Source organism: Myotis brandtii, unplaced genomic scaffold, assembly GCF_000412655.1.
Source record: "Myotis brandtii unplaced genomic scaffold, ASM41265v1 scaffold82, whole genome shotgun sequence".
In the NCBI taxonomy this organism is placed as follows: domain Eukaryota; kingdom Metazoa; phylum Chordata; class Mammalia; order Chiroptera; family Vespertilionidae; genus Myotis; species Myotis brandtii.
In genome coordinates this window covers 4,939,260-4,955,887 of record NW_005371324.1, presented here as the reverse complement: position 1 = coordinate 4,955,887, position 16,628 = coordinate 4,939,260, and the positions used below count along the sequence as shown (strand labels likewise).

Here is a 16,628-nt window from a genome sequence, read left to right as displayed (position 1 = left end):
CCCCCCCCCCCCCCCGAGTGCACAAATTTTTGTGCACCGGGCCTCTAGTCCTATATAAAAGGCTAATATGCAAATTGTCCCCTTAGAAGTTCGACCGGGAGACTGGGAATTCACTCGCTCGCTATGATGTGCGCTGACCACCAGGGGGCGGCACAAAACATGGTGGGTGACCAGCAGTGGCGGTGGGGCGCTGAGGGAGCAAGGGAAGGAGGAGGCAGGGAGGTGAGGAACCTAATCAGCCCTGATCACCGGCCAGGCCTAGGGACCCTACCTGTGCATGAATTTTGTGCACCAGGCCTCTAGTAGTTAATATTATTGTATTGCATATTTGAAAGTTGCTAAGAGAGTAGATCTTAAAAGTTCTCATAAGAAAAATTTTTTAACTATGTATGGTGACAGATGTTAACTAGACTCTTGTGGTGATTATTTTTCAATGTATGCAAATATCAAATTATGTTGTACACCTAAAACTAATGTAATGTTACATGCCAATTATACCTCAATTTAAAAAGATAAGACATGTGGGAATTTTTGTCTCAATCAGAGGGTAAATAAAATACACAACTTGTACTGAAAAGTAGCTGTCTTAGAGCCTAGGAAATTTCCCTAAATATAAACTTCAATTGATTATATTTTTAAAATCTTATTTCATTTCTCTGGATACATTCATTTTCTAATGAAAATTTATAAATTGATGGAAAGATTAAAAATCAAATACTTATGTTAACAGGTCAATAAAGTTTGAATTGTGCAATTAAGAAAAAAAAGAGTGCCACAAATTTATAAACAGTTAATGTGATAAATTCTAAAGTTATGATAAACTAATTAATGCTACGTGTGGCTGAAATTTAAAATTTAGTAGGATTTATAAACTATTTTACATATTGCTAAGTAAAAGAAACATTTCCTACTTAATATCCTATTGCCGTAAATAAAGAAAACACTTCTCTTTGATGTATTCACTAGATAATTGCTGAGTTTGGTTTAGTAAGGAAATTTATATGCCAAGGGAAAATATTAAATTTATAAACATGTACGTACTTGAATGGGCTTTCAATAGATGTTGTTGTGACTTTAAAGTGCTTGTATCTTCTGGCATTCATTCTTTCATTTGTAGTAATACCTAAACATGATATCTAAGAGATAAGGAAAGCAAGCCATTAATTCTCTGAGTATTTAATGTAAGTAAGTTAATGAACTCTCAAGGTCAGGATGGAGAGAAAAATGATGAAGTCTGCTTTTGGTTTTCAATCAGGAGAATATCAAGCTAGTTCACAAAATATCATTTTGACTCCATGAAAAATAGCTCATAAAATGGGGAATATATTTAAAAACAGGCCCAGCCATTGTGGCTCAGTGGTTGAGCGTCAAACTATGAACCAGGAGGTCATGGTTCGATTCCCGGTCAGGGCACATGCCCAGGTGGGGCTGGATCCCCAGTAGGGGACATGCAGGAAGCAGCTGATCCATGAGTCTCTCTCATCACTGATGTTTCTCTCTCTCTCTCCCTCTCCCCTCCTCTCTGAAATCAATAAAAATATATATTAAAAAATAAAATAAAACAGGTTACTTGGCATTGTGCACATGGAGAGATGGACACTATGTACACAGACCACCTCAATCAGACCCTTTAAGAATGAACTTTTTAAAAAATAATTTAATAAAAGACAAATGTTGATATTTGTCAGTAATAAAACATTATTAAAATGAACACAAATTTAATGGCATCATCAATCTAAACTTACAATTATATCCAATTGGATGTATTTGAATCAGGAAAAACAGAAATAAAAAGTTCTGTCAAGAGTAGTATTCAGAGTCAGAAGCTCATAAAATAAGGAGGAGGAGAGGAGGAAGAAAAGTACAAAGAAAAAGTAAATTAAAACTGTACTATTTGAAAGGTAAGAGTGAGTGAAAAGAGAATACATTATGATCTTTTAAGCAAGAAGTAAATTTTTAAGAGTTTTCAATTAGTACACTAAAGAACAAATAATGCACTTGCACGTACCTGGTACATCTGACACATGAGTAATACAGCCACCCACATGAAATGAAAAATGCTGTTCAGAAACATCCAAAACATCCAAGGTGAACATGTGGCAATTTGAGTAATATATGTCCAAAATCCATCCTTGGTGTAAGTGGTCTCACAGTGGAGTCCCCAGTCTAAAATCAGAAAAATACTCACATTTACTCAATAATCACCCAAGCACCTGTGTAGGTATTTGTGGTAGGCACCACTTAAAAAACATGATCCAAGCCCTGGCCAGGTGGCTCAGTTGGTTGGAACAATGTCCCATACACCAAAAAGGTTGCAGGTTTGATTCTCAGTCAGGGTACATGCCAAAGTTACGGGTTTGGTCCCCGGATGGGGTGCATACGGAAGCTAACTGATTACGCTCGCTTGCGCTCTCTCTCTCTCTCTCTCTCTCTCTCTCAAAAGAAGCACAAAACAACACAATAAACATAGCCTTACATGAGGCTTAAAAAAAAGGGGGGGCTGCCCCCCGCCAAAAGAAACACAAAACAAAAAGCATGATCTAAGAGTCTAGCTTTAATTAGTGACTTTCAATACACATTTTTTATAGTCTTAAATAATCCGATTATACATTAGTGAAAAATGTGTGTGTGTTGGGGGTTTTTTAGGGTTAGGGTTGGGAGGTGTAGAGATTGAGAAAAAGAAAAAAACAAAACAGGGACAAATCATGGTTAACATTGTGGTGGTGATTTTGCAGGCGGAGATGGGAAGGGAGGGTGGAGGTGGAAGAGGACATGAGATAAATGGCGATGGAAAAAGTAAAATAGATAAAAAGTAAAATAAAAACAAAAAAAATCACATCAGAAATGGAAAGCAAAGCAGCCAATCTTTTAAAAAAAAATCACTGTATTTAAATATATTCAGATTTTATTTGATGGATACTATACACACGTATTTGAGGACGTAGCCTCCTTTTTTATTAGGGCAATAACAGAGGTTATTCTCAATATCTGTGTGCGTAGGAGAACCAGGAAATCATCCTTCCAAGATTTATTTTTAAGCTGGGATCTAATACATCTTTATGCTAAGTACCACCAAGACCTGCATAGTAACTAATATATTCATTTAAACCAGTGGTTCTCAACCTTCTGGCCCTTTAAATATAGTTCCTCATGTTGTGACCCAACCATAAAATTATTTTCGTTGCTACTTCATAATTGTAATGTTGCTATTGTTATGAATCGTAATGTAAATATCTGATATGCAGGATGGTCTTAGGCGACCCCTGTGAAAGGGTCGTTCGACCGCCAAAGGGGTCGTGACCCACAGGTTGAGAACTGCTGATTTAAACTCTTTCCAATTTATGTTTTCAATGCAACAAAACCCCACAAATTCCTCTAAGGTACTAAACTTATATGATCAAATGAATGACAACTTATTCTTAAAAGAGTAATTTCTAATATCTTTTAATATTCTCTAGTAGGCAATAATTACCTCACTTCTCAAAATATTTCAAGTTCTCTGCAAATTTAACTTCAACTATCTTTACCATGTTTGCTAAGAAACAACTATGTTTGCTAAGAAAGAGCAACTAGCACAATCACAAAATCTATAAACTACTACAGTAAAGCAAGCAAATGATGTAAAAAACATGTACATATATTTAACCCAGAAGCTTTTCAAAGCCTATTAAGCCAACACATTTTTTCAGGGACACATGTATTGAACAATAGTTAATTGGTAATTCTGTTGCTTATACTATAAGTTGAACATAATTGATAATTCTATTATCTATTTTTTCTTTATGCTTCATTGCAGTGAGTTGCCCCAAACCAAAATTTTTAGTTAAAAGATTTTTGTCATTATCATATTGTTGTTAACATGGTAAGCATGAGTATGCAAACATTTGTGTTCTAAGAAGAGAAAAAACCTAATTGTACTCACAAGAAATACAACCATAAATCATCCAGCAGATCATAAAAAGTAAGAAGAACAGGTAGCCCATAAAGTATCTATGGTTGCCTGCACCTAAAAAACAACAAAGAAGCAATTTTTTTCAGCTAAGAAAAAACAACTGGAAACACACCAGGGGTGAGAAGAATTAGGGGGAGGGAGAGACTGTCATGAAAGGTGTGATACAACTGAAACAATAATCACACACATTATTTTAGAAAATGTTCTTCAAGAAAATTAATGATTTCACTAAAGTCTTAATATAAGAATGCCTATAACAACATACAAAGATGTGATGACTGCAATGATACTCATTTTGAAGGCAAGAGTCTCAAAGAACCAAGTAAGTCACAATTCTGAGCTTTAATGCTCTTCTTTGCTTTGTGATGTTAAAATATCCCTATTTTAGCTTTACTTTTATAAACTTCATAATCCAACTTTTCAAAGACTTCTCCCCAACAGTTACACAATCTTTGTAATGTTTCCCTGCTGTCACCTCATGAAATCCCAGGGCCATCTCTCAGATCACTCAGCTCATCTCCTCAGACTACATCATTCTTGAACACTGAATTATGTAGAGTTCTTATTTGTCATTCCTCTGTGCATTGTATCCTTTCAAATATTTTTATTGCCTTACTTTCTCTAGTTTAATTTAAAAAAATACTATCTGTCTCCTTTTCAATTTCACTATTATCCAATGGAGAAAATAGGAAAGAGTAGGCACCAGAAAAAATTGATAGAGAAATGCTATCAATCTTTTCTAGACACTGGTTTTAAACGCATCCTCTCAACTGAACTTGTTTTGTCAACCCGAAGATAATTAGGGAGTTAGGGGGAATGAGTGTAGTAAGGTACAGGAATGAACTTTCTACTATCAGCTTTAATATTATACATTATTAATTACTTAGAATGACTTAAATGAACAATATATTTAGAAATTACTAATAAAACTTACCTACACAGTTACCCACCCATGGGCAATGATGATCAAATTTTGCTATACAGCGGTTGCACACACCACAATGTTTGGACCTCACTGGTTTCCGTATCTGTTAATAGGCATGTTAAAAGATTATAAAAGGCACTATATCTTGGAGAGGAAAGCAGAACATTTATTTTCTCAAAGTATAATTATGAAAAAATAAAGCTATATTTTTGGGAAAGAATTATACCAAGGTTTCCAAGGGTAAAACAAAACAATTTCAATTGCAACAACAAAGTTGAAAAGGATAAGGCTACTCTAGAATATAAACTCTTAAGAAGGGAGTAGAATCATCCAATTTGCTGTTTGTATGAATGATACTATTTTTAATTTATATCCCTCAAATTTCTGAATAATAAAAACACCATTTTCCAGGCTTCTAAATGAAAATGTATTGTGATTAATGGTCATGATATTAGTTGTTAATAAAATGAAATTGTTCTTTAGTAAAAGGAAGGTCAAGTTAGAAGTGAATAAAAGCTTTTAGAATTCAAAATCATTTAATATGAGTCATCCCATATTCTAGCAAAAAATATAAGTGTACACATCTATTTCTCAGTGCCTCCTGCGATCTCAGTTTCAGGTACAGACATACCCTGAAATGCATGGCCATATCTAAGAATGTACAATATGCTTAGGAAGTTTAGGTACTCCCTATTTCTTGCAAAACAAATTATAAATACATTATTCAGCTTCTGACAGGCAATAAAGAGTTCATGTTTATAATGTCTTAATGTTTTAACTGTTGTAAAATATTTTACTCTATATTTTTCTAAATCAGCCAAGTGAATATAAGAACTCAGTAGTAATCTTTGAAGGACTGGTAGTCCCAGTGCTGGGTATATGACAAAAGGCTAAAGTGATTAAACTATGCTAGAAACAAAATTTATAATATCCTTCATTGGTGTTTTAACAAAAGCACTGCCATTTCCCCAATAATTTTCATAAGATTATACATTATTCTGAGGTCCTAAGAAGAAAACCTAAATGGACTTTGCAGCTCTTATATGTACTAATATGATCTGTGGATCAAAGAAAAGGGTAAGTTAGTCTTTACCACAGATAATGTGACTACATCTATTTAGGAGAAAGTAGCAGGATATATTAGGTAAATTCTACTCCCACCTTGAATCCTCAGCTACATTTCCCCTCTGGGAATTCACTTGTCAATGAATTCTGAACTAAAGACGGACAGAGGCTCCTGAATATAGTAGTCTCTTCAGTTCATGTACAAAGTAACTGTTTTTTAGAAAATTGTGATCTAGGTGTGTCTCCTAGAGATTTGCCTATTTATCAAAGTGAAAGATACCCATATGATGAGAAATACTCTGTTGATTTGAATCATTTTATAACATGTATGTTCTTACTTTACAAAATCAAATTATCTACCCAGGAGTACACAGCTTATAAAAACATTATAAAACATTTAGACTATGACGGCAAAAATAGTTTTGTTCTTGCTATTAAATATTTGTTTAACAATAAAACTGTACTGAGTGACTCTATAAAGAATTTGTTTGCCATACGGCAAACACATCAGCAATGCATTCTTAACTTTATAGGACAGAATAATGTCCACAGAACAGTAGGCTATAAAAACATTCTATAGGTTAAGAATGCCAAACATGTAAATAACCCATTGTAAAACATAGAAACAAAAACCATCTTTTAAAGAATGCTTGAAAATAGCACCCTAAAGTTGCTTCCAAAACCATAGCAGTATATATTTTGAATATTCAAAACCATGACTGTTTGGTCAATGAATGTTAAGTGAAGCAACTTAAGGAATCTGTAGCATTAGAGCTCAGTTTAAAAAACTCATTCCATAATCCTAAACTATTTTATTATTATTCAAATGTTAAGACATCAGTTCAGTTGCAAAGGTATAAAAGAGCATTTAGTTTCAGGTACAATTTGAAGATATTTCAATTTCCATGTAAATAAACATGGTAACCATTGTAGCAATTTATACACTTTTCTCAAGAATTATAAAAATTAAAGCAGAAAATAATAAAAACAAAAATAGTTATTCTATAGAAATTTGATGTCTGTAATAGAATAATGTCAATATTACCATAGCTGAGTCAACAAGTAAATGCTATCTAATTTCATATGTATCTTTATCTATGACCTGGATGAAGATAACAATTTTTAATATCAATAAAATAGTGCTCAAAGTTGCATAACATTCTAATATAGACAGACTGATGTAGTTAAAAAAATAATAGTGTTAGGGATCATACTAAACCTTTGATTTTAAAGGCATTATTACTTAGTTTTTTATTTGTTGAATTACATTTTAAGAGAGAGGAAGAGAATAAGAATGAATATCAATGAATGGCATCTCTGAATCAGAACTATAGTCAAGTTCTATCAAGGAATAAGCACACTGGAAGGAGACATCATTTTACCATCTTTCTTCTTGTATCACTTTTTTGGAGGGCACAAAATGTGTTCAGCAAAAGAACGTCTTCTCTTTGTTTCCCAAACCCTCTATGCTATACCACTGCTAGAAGAGGATAGATGGAAGAATGAAGAAAAAAAAAATACTACCAAACAGGTACTGCAGAATATACTGAGGTCCAGACTTCCTGTCTCTGCAAGTTCAACTATTGTCTGTAAATTAAAAATATATATTTTACTCAAAACTGAACAATGTTCACCAACTACTGTGCCATCAAATCAATCAATCAACATGATGTTCATCTTTAAGTAACCAATGTTTTCAGCTCAAATAAAATCTTTTATTCATTTACTTATGCTATTTCACCACAGTATGAATATAGGAGTTTTGTTCCTTGGATATATGAAAAGGCGATCCTAAACTTAGTTATGGGAATATTCCTCTGAGAATAAAACTAAGTTACCTACCCTAACAGCTGGTCCTGAATCTTCAGAACTGGATTATGACTAAGAAAACCTGTCAAACCAATTATTAGCAGTAATGTCTGAAGAATACTATAACATAACAGTAGCAATCTCCTAGAAAAGGGGGGATTGGGCTATAAGAACATGCCAGTGTTTTAGTCTACTGTAAGCAGACATAATTCATCAGGATTTGTTTTGTTTTTTTTAAAAAAAAACTGGTTAAAATAGGTATTTTCCGTATGTCCATAACTAGCGCTTAAAATAATAAAATTGGCTTCCTAAGTACCTGTGTTACAGTGAGGGATGCCCAGGATCATATATACAAATATTTCAGTTATTGTGATGATATATCTGCAGTATCAACCAATTTATTGGCCTTTCAATTTACAAAGTCTTTCAACAAACATCTACTGAATGCATATTATTAGTGGAGGGTTTACAGAGATGTTTAAAATATTGTATTCACCTCTCAAAGCAATCCCAGTAGCCTTATGAATAAGCAATGCATAAAAGTATCAAATGTTATGGAAGTGTAAGGACAGGCATCACAAGAGCACCAACTATACATCTGTTTGTTTTGAAACTTCTTTGGTTTGAAAATTCTAAACAGTTTCTTCCTTTGTACTCTAATATCTACCATAACTACTGATAATTTGGTAGTGAAACTCAAGTGACTAGTTAGATTGTTTCTTGCTACCTTTTTCTTTTGTTCTTCTGTAGCTTTAATTATCCCTGGATCAGATTTCCAAGACTTCCCAAAATTGTAGAAAAGTGCAACACTATTGGCAAGGAATGGAAGATGAATAAATAAAAAGTTGAGATGTACTTAAAGTTAAGGAATCTAAAGAGCCAATGAGTTACTCTTATAGGTAAATTTATAATCCATTAAATTTTACCACAAAAAAAAACCCCACCTACCAATCAAAAAATACAAACTGGTTTATCTATTACATGAAAATAGGTTATTACATCTACTACCCAAGCTGGTTTATCTATTCTGTAAACATCAAATGAGATATTTTCCATATGTCCATACCTAAATGTAAAAAGTAAAAATGTGAATTCTTTTTTTAAAATATATTTTTATTGATTTCAGAAAGGAAGGGAGAGGGGAAAGATAGATAGAAACATCAATGACGAGAGAGAATCATTGATCTAGAGAATCATTCCACTGCCTCCTCCTGTACACCTCCTATTGGGGATCAAGCCTGCAACCTGGGCATATGCCCTTGACCAGAATCGAACCCAGGACCCTTCAGTCCGCAAGCCAATGCTCTATCCACTGAGCCAAACCAGCTAGGGCAAAAATGTGAATTCTTTATAAACATTAAATCATGTAGGCTTATCTACTTTTTAAAAGTCAGCGAGCACATTAAAAATTCATTGACTAGATCATTTTTAAATGATTATTTCTTTTGACAAAAATGAAGGGACTTCTCATGTTCAAAGTTATTATCATACTAGTGGCCCGGTGCACGGATTCGTGCACATTGAAAGGGAATCTGGTGCAGGTGAACCAGATTCGGGGCCAACGGAGTTCCAGGAGCAAGCTAACCTGCGGCCAATTCTAAGAATCATCAGGCTCCCTCCTCCCTCCTCTCTGGGCCCAGGGTGTGGGTGAACTAGATTCAGGCTGACGGCCCCAGCAGCAACCTAACCTATGGGTTGGAGCGTCTGCTCCCTGGTGGTCATTGTGCATCACAGCTACTGGTCGAACGGTTGAATAGTCGCATATATATATATAACTTTATTTATATGCATTAAAATCTTTATATAGCTACCAAACTCTTCAGATATCATACTCATATATTTAAAATACTGCCTTCAAATTCTCTCCTTTGCCTTTTTTGAAAACATTCAAGCTAACCTTAATTTTAGAAAAGATATTTATAAAGTTGCTTAAAACAGAAATAGTTTCTATGGTCATATTTTTCTATCTAATAAAAATATAAAAATGTACTAGGCATTTATAAAAATAAGTGAAGAATCAAAGACTTTTAAAAAGCATTAGGAAAAATAAAGCAATGTTGTTAGAACAATACATTTCTGACACAAAAATCTGGAATACTAAGATTTCATTTTCAAGATTTTATGTAAGAAAGTATCCTACAACAATTTTGTAAGACTTTTGGACATGATCATATATATACACTGTTCACATTTCTTATGAAGCACAGGAAAAAGAACAGCTTTTTGAATAAAATAATCCTATATTTGTTTGGTAAATACCCAAACACTAAATAACCTCATAAAATATAGGAGAAAAAAAAGGAAGAAGAGTAATTATTATCACCTGTCATATATATAAAAGTGATTTCTCTTTCTCCAGTCTCCTATTTCTCCCAACTTTTACCATATTTATTTCAGAAAATGCACTGGTACAACCCAGCTGGTGTGGCTCAGTGGTTGGGCATTGACCCATGAACCAGGAGGTAGTGGTTCGATTCCCAGTCAGGGCACATATATTGCAGGCAGGCTTGATCCCCAGTGAGGGGTGTGCAGGAGGTAGCTGATCAATGATTCTCTCTCATTGTTGATATTTCTATCTATCCCTCTCCCTTCCTCTCTGAAATCAATAAAACAGGTTTAAAAAAAGAAAAAGAAAATGTACTGGTACAGAGGAGAGTAAATACAAAGTTAAATTTTCAGCTGTTCCAACAGCTAAAAATCTCTTGAGAATAAAGTTAGGTAAATGCATGTGCAAAGAATGCTGAATCCTGGCATTTTTTCAGGGACAGTACTTTTACTTATTATAACAGTTTCAGAACTTAAAATAAAAGACCATCTTTAATAATTTCAGAGAAACTTTTGCTCATGTGCACAAAAATATACAAGAATATTTATAGCAATATTTATAGGTGATCGGATACCTAAAGAAAGGTAATAACAAACTTAGAGGATATTAGAAGGAAACTAAGAAAGATATACAAAAAACTGAAGAAGTAGAAAAAATATTTAAGAGAAAAATACATAAAAGAGAATGGTGAAAATGATAATTTTGCATTCTCTTCATTTTTATATATGTAATCATTCCAGGCTCTAAAGTTTTTCACATCTATCTTTAGTTTAAAAACTTAGTTGACCTTAAAACATAACTGAAAATAATTTATTTTTAGACACAAAGAATTTCTAATAACCTACTGTCAATATTTCAAAAGTGGTGCTGCCCAGCCACAGTGGCTTAATGGCTGCGGGCTGGATCCTTAGTAGGGGGCATGCAGGAGGCAGCCGATCAATGATTCTCTCTCATCATTGATGTTTCTATCTCTCCCTTTCCTTCCTCTCTGAAATAAAAATAAATAAATAATAAGTGGTGCCAACCATAGTTGACTGTACTGGGTATGACAGTGAATTTTAGAGTTGATTATTATAAAAGAAGCATAGTCAATAAAATTTTCAAATAAATAAAACGACAAGAAACAAAATAAAATCACGCATGAATCTAACACCCAGAGATAATCACTGATAAAATTACATGTCGCCACTTCCAGTTCATATCCTTTGTGCATTTTAAAATTAGAATCATTCTGTAAACATAATTTATAGCATTTTTATTATATCCTAAGTATCAGCCCATATCAAGTCTATAAAAAGCATTTTAATAGCTATTTTATCTCATACCATATGTAGTGTAACTGACAAAACTATCCCTGTATTAAGGTTGGATATTTAGGTTATTTCCATTTTTCTCTATTATAATAGCACTATGATAAACATCCTAGTAAATAAATCTTTGATCTTATCCATGATTACTTAATTATGAATAAGTGATTAAGAGATCAAAGTGTATTTTTAAAGCTCTTTCTACAGGTTGCCAAACTGCTTTACAGGAAGGTCTATGAATTTAAGGTTATTCTATATCAGGTCAAAGGACTGGGTTCTACACCAGACTTGATATCACCTACCTATGTGGCTCTAAGCAAGATATACAATTTCTCAGAACCTCAATTTATCCATCTGTTAGAAAACAGCATTACAATTTGTGCATTCTGTTTTTTCTAATCTCAAAGAATTGTTCTGAGAACCAAATAAAATATCTCAGGACGCTATAAACCAAAAAGCACTGGGTATTCACAGTGACTTTATAAGGTGTATAATGGGGTGGTAAATATTTAATGAATAGTAAAAAAATAAGAACTTATTTATTAAAAGAAATAGTTTATGTCAATATAAAATTCATTATCCTCACAAAAACACTTAGGTGGGTATATTATGAAAAACATAAAGTTGATCCTCATGCCTACTCAGTAAAAAATTTATTTGCAGCCCGAAAATCAATACTCACAGTGTTTTTGCAGTCTTTTATGTATATGCACAAAATGGCAAATAGTATGAGTCACCCTACACACACATTCTCAGCTGAGTTGAACAAGGTCACACTCTGCCTCCGTGTGTTTCACCTTTATACTGTGAACAATGTCTTTTCATAGTTTATTTAGTGCCATATCTTCCACATCGTTGTGTTTTTATTGGTGACTTTGCCTTTTGAAATGGCCTCTAAGTGTAGTGCTTAAGTGCTATCTAATGTCCTACAGGCAAGAAGACTGTGCTATGCCTACAGAGAAAATACATGTGTTAGATATGTTTTATTCAGGCATGGATTATCGTGTGGTTGGCAATGAATTCACTTTAATGAGTCAACAATAAATATTAAACTTTGTGTTTAAACAGAAACACATGTAAAACAATGTTATATTCTGATTGGTTGATAAAAATGTTGTGACCAGAGGCTTATAGGAAGCTAACCTTCTTTTCCCCTAGGAACAGTGGGTATTCACAGTGACTTTATAGAACTTAACTACTGTGAATAATGAAAATTGACTGTAATTCTATTTTTCAAAACTATCTAATCAGCTTTAATTACATACGTAGTACTTAGTAGCAAGAGGAAAATGGTAGAAGCAACAGCAAGGAGACGGGGTCAGCAAAAGAGGTAGTTACCCCTGATTGCTGCTGCTAATTTATCTCTGCACCTTAATCATTATCCTGTATCATGAGCTTCATGGCCCTTTCTGTCTAATATCCTTTTTGTATCCATTATAAATTCATCTGGGCTCTTTACTATTTCCTTCCTACAGGTTTTTTGGGCTTCTCTCTCTGGCTCAGAAATTTAATACTGAAAAACAAAAAATGTAGCTCTAAAATCATACAGGAACTAGAGATATGGTTCTTTTACAACACAGACAAGTATAAAAGGAGGGTTTTTTAAAATCAGAATTTAAAGTTATTTGTGATTGTATTCCACATCCCATGAGTAAGATATACACAAACACATTCAAATATGTAAATGCACATTTAAAGCCCATTGAGACACGAACTTAAGATTTAAAAATTCACAGATAAATAATAATAGGTACTTATTTAGCACTTTTTACATGTCAGGTATGTCTTAAACTGTATTATATTCATCTTTTCTAGAATTCTCTGAGACAATACTATGATCAACCCTACTATACAGGTAAGTATAAAATTTAGTATTCTCATACTACAATTTTTATTTGAAAAATTAGCATGTGCAATTTATTCCATGCATTTAAAAATGAATTACATACAAATCTATTTTAAATGCAGAATTATTCAAATAGGGCAAGTTATATAGGCTTGAATGTTCTGGCCTTTCCTTCCTCTCACATTCTCAACTCTCCAGCCGTGGGAATCTGCAGAGCTATTTTTTATACTATATCCAAATAAAGAAAATTCAAATTGCACTACATAAGAAAGTCTGGCATAAAGTTTTCATTATTTTTTAATTTACTAATTTTCCTGTTTTTTCTTCACTTACATGCACAACAGATTAAGAGTTTAGCAACAGTCTCAAATTATTTTAAGATGGGAATCTAACTTTTTTCTTGAACATAAAATTTACTGTCCAATTTAGGAAATCAAGTTAAAAAATATGTCTGGAATACAAAGTCACTTCAGAGGTCAGTGCTTTTTTATAAATTTAAAATAGATGAGGTAATGAAAACAAGTAAATCTGTCTTACTCATACTAAATGTCCCAATAAGACAATTCTAATGTTTAATAATAAATTCTGGAAGGACAATTTTTATGTGAAAATATTATGCAAGCCCAGAAGGAGCTAGTGAAAACTGCCACATGGAAAAATTTCACTTGATACTTACACAAGGAAGTATTTTAAAAGTACTATACTTTCTGAAAGTAATTATATACACGATAAAAATATAAGCATTACAAATGTAGCTACAATTATGCCTTACTCTCAAAAATAAAATAAGCATGTTTTGTTTTTCAACTAAAATACAGGACAATTTAACAAAAAGAATACAGTATTATAACATGCAAGACTGTGAAGTGAAACCAGGTACTAATTAAAATCAAGTCACCAAAAACTGCACCCATTTAAAATCTTATATACTTTGTAGTAATGTTTTGAAAATGACTTAACGAACATTTATGAAACATGTGTCTTTATTATAATACATCAGACTCTCTTACTGACTGAACTTTTTCTATGTAAAAATATCAGAAATTAACAATGACCTTACTTCTTTGATACCCACACATGCATACACATTTACAATTTGAAATATTATTTTTTAAATATACTACATTGAAACAATTTATTGAAGTTAGCAAATATTTGAAATGCAGCATTACATGCTTTTCATGAAGCAAAAGAGAAAATTAACTGTTAGCAACCATAGCAAAAGTTGTGAAATTAAGAAAATATTTAGAACAAATTGCTTGATATTAAAACATAAAAATCACAGTTTAAAAGAAAGGTTTAGAATATGTGTTATAGAATCAAATAAGTACATGTTTTTATACCAGAGACTAGCTGTGTGGCCTTGGTCAAGGATAACAGCCTAACCTACTTAAGCCTAAATTTTCTCATCTATAAATTGGAGATAATACTAATGTACTAGATGTGTATTAAATGATACAAAGCATTTAAGAAAATGCCCTTTAAACATACAAAAAATGGCAGCTATTATTATTATTATTATTATTGTTATTAAGAGCAATTTTCAAAAGCAATCTATTCAATATGTAACATTTTAAAAACAATATTTTTATACTTATTGTTCTAGAAATACTGTTCATATTTATTTTTCTAAAAATAGTTTACTGTTAATTGTAAGTAGTTCAGTCCTAATGTTAAATTATTATTAAACAATTATTTAAAAAATGAACAAAAATTGCTTAGATATGGCCTTTACACCCAAAGGATATCATTCCAAAACCAGAAGAACCACGTCACATACATCCAGAATTTGGTTGCCAAATATATTCCAAGGGGCAATGCACTATGCATTGAATGATCAAAAAAGGATCTGTAAAACATAAGTTTTATAAAATTTGAGCTCTATATTTCATTATGAAAATGAATACTTACATATTTAAATGAAAATTACACACTTTTCACATAATAAACTCTGGTTAACCAAAATCCAGAAGTCCAGAATGCTTAAATTCCAAGACTGTTTTCATAGTAATCAACAATAAATGACTTCACAGCTGAATGACTCAGCAAGATTTTGAAACTCCTTTTAATTCACCAAGAGTTTAAAATTATATTCCATTACTTTTCAATTTTAATATTTCAGTGTATTCCTATACTCTTAATCAAAAATTCAACTTTAAAAAAAAAATTCAACTTTATCATTCAGCATTATTCACTGATGATGGGTTATAATTTGACAAAGAAGTACAAAGCAATCCTAAAGCTTTTCTCTGTATTTCATCTTTATTTTTCCTAACCTATATACTCCTGTTAAGTCTTCACCACATCTTTTCAAGTAGAATGAACTACTAATTCAGTAAAACTGAAGGTCATTATTTACAGCATTTAGAATTCAGGAAAAATAAATATTAATAAATTTCATCAAACGTAAGCAGGATCAATCATCCATGTAGGCTAAATAGAAAATGGTGGTGAATTCCTACTTATAAAGGCCCTCAAAGCTCCAGGAAACACTTAAATGTGATTAGTTACCTAGAAGTAAGCCTATTCCTAAGAGTTAACACATTTAGTGTATTACTAGTCATTCTCATCTCTGTGTAAATTATTTGCAGAACTTTTTTTAAATTCAGGTAAAAACAAAGTACTAAAGGAATGAATGGAAGGTGGGAAGCTTTGGATCACAGACTAGGGATTGCTGGATGGGCAATTTTAAGGCAATGAGATCTAAGGACAGAAGAAAAAGAAATTATAATATTTAAATAAAAAATAGGGAGAAAATAATAATAATAAAAAACTGAGCTGCTTCATATGCTTAGACTTTACCTTGCTACTAAAATCAAACCTCTTTTTTGCATATTGCCTATGACCAAAGAAAACATCATTCCTATGGCAAGGTAAGTTCAAGCATTATAATTATCTAGAACAGTGGTTCTCAACCTTCCTAATGCCGCGACCCTTTAATACAGTTCCTCATGTTGTGGTGACCCCCAACCATAAAATTATTTTCGTTGCTACTTCATAACTGTAATTTTGCTACTGTTATGAATCGTAATGTAAATATCTGATATGCAGGATGGTCTTAGGCGACCCCTGTGAAAGGGTCGTTCGACCGCCAAAGGGGTCGCGCGACCCACAGGTTGAGAACCGATGATCTAGAAAGAAGCAATATGTATATTACATTTAGAGTTCAACAAACTCAAGTCCACTTTTAATGAAATGTTTAAAACTGTACTTTAGCCTTAAGAATTAATGCTAGACAACACTATTAAAAATTTTAAATAATTCACATATAAATTTGCCAAAATTCTTTAACATTAAGATCAAACAGGTTACAGAAAGGCAATTTTCTGAACATACAAAACATTAATTTTATATAGCAGGATCCAAATTATAATCTTACAATTATAGTTAAGGTATAG

The 16,628-nt window shown here is 32.5% G+C and overlaps 1 protein-coding gene across 1 annotated transcript in view; it reads right to left on the bottom strand.

Moving 5' to 3' along the window:
* The window catches only part of ZDHHC17 (zinc finger, DHHC-type containing 17), a 64,807-nt gene that overhangs the window by 6,954 nt on the left and 41,225 nt on the right, over positions 1 to 16,628 (bottom strand). The window contains exons 10-16 of the mRNA XM_005884171.2: positions 14,979 to 15,079; positions 8,479 to 8,603; positions 7,467 to 7,529; positions 4,887 to 4,980; positions 3,923 to 4,006; positions 2,009 to 2,166; positions 1,042 to 1,136 (exon numbers count right to left, since the gene is read on the bottom strand). Coding sequence (XP_005884233.1) covers positions 1,042 to 1,136; positions 2,009 to 2,166; positions 3,923 to 4,006; positions 4,887 to 4,980; positions 7,467 to 7,529; positions 8,479 to 8,603; positions 14,979 to 15,079 — 720 coding nt within the window. The remainder of the gene's footprint in view (positions 1 to 1,041; positions 1,137 to 2,008; positions 2,167 to 3,922; positions 4,007 to 4,886; positions 4,981 to 7,466; positions 7,530 to 8,478; positions 8,604 to 14,978; positions 15,080 to 16,628) is intronic.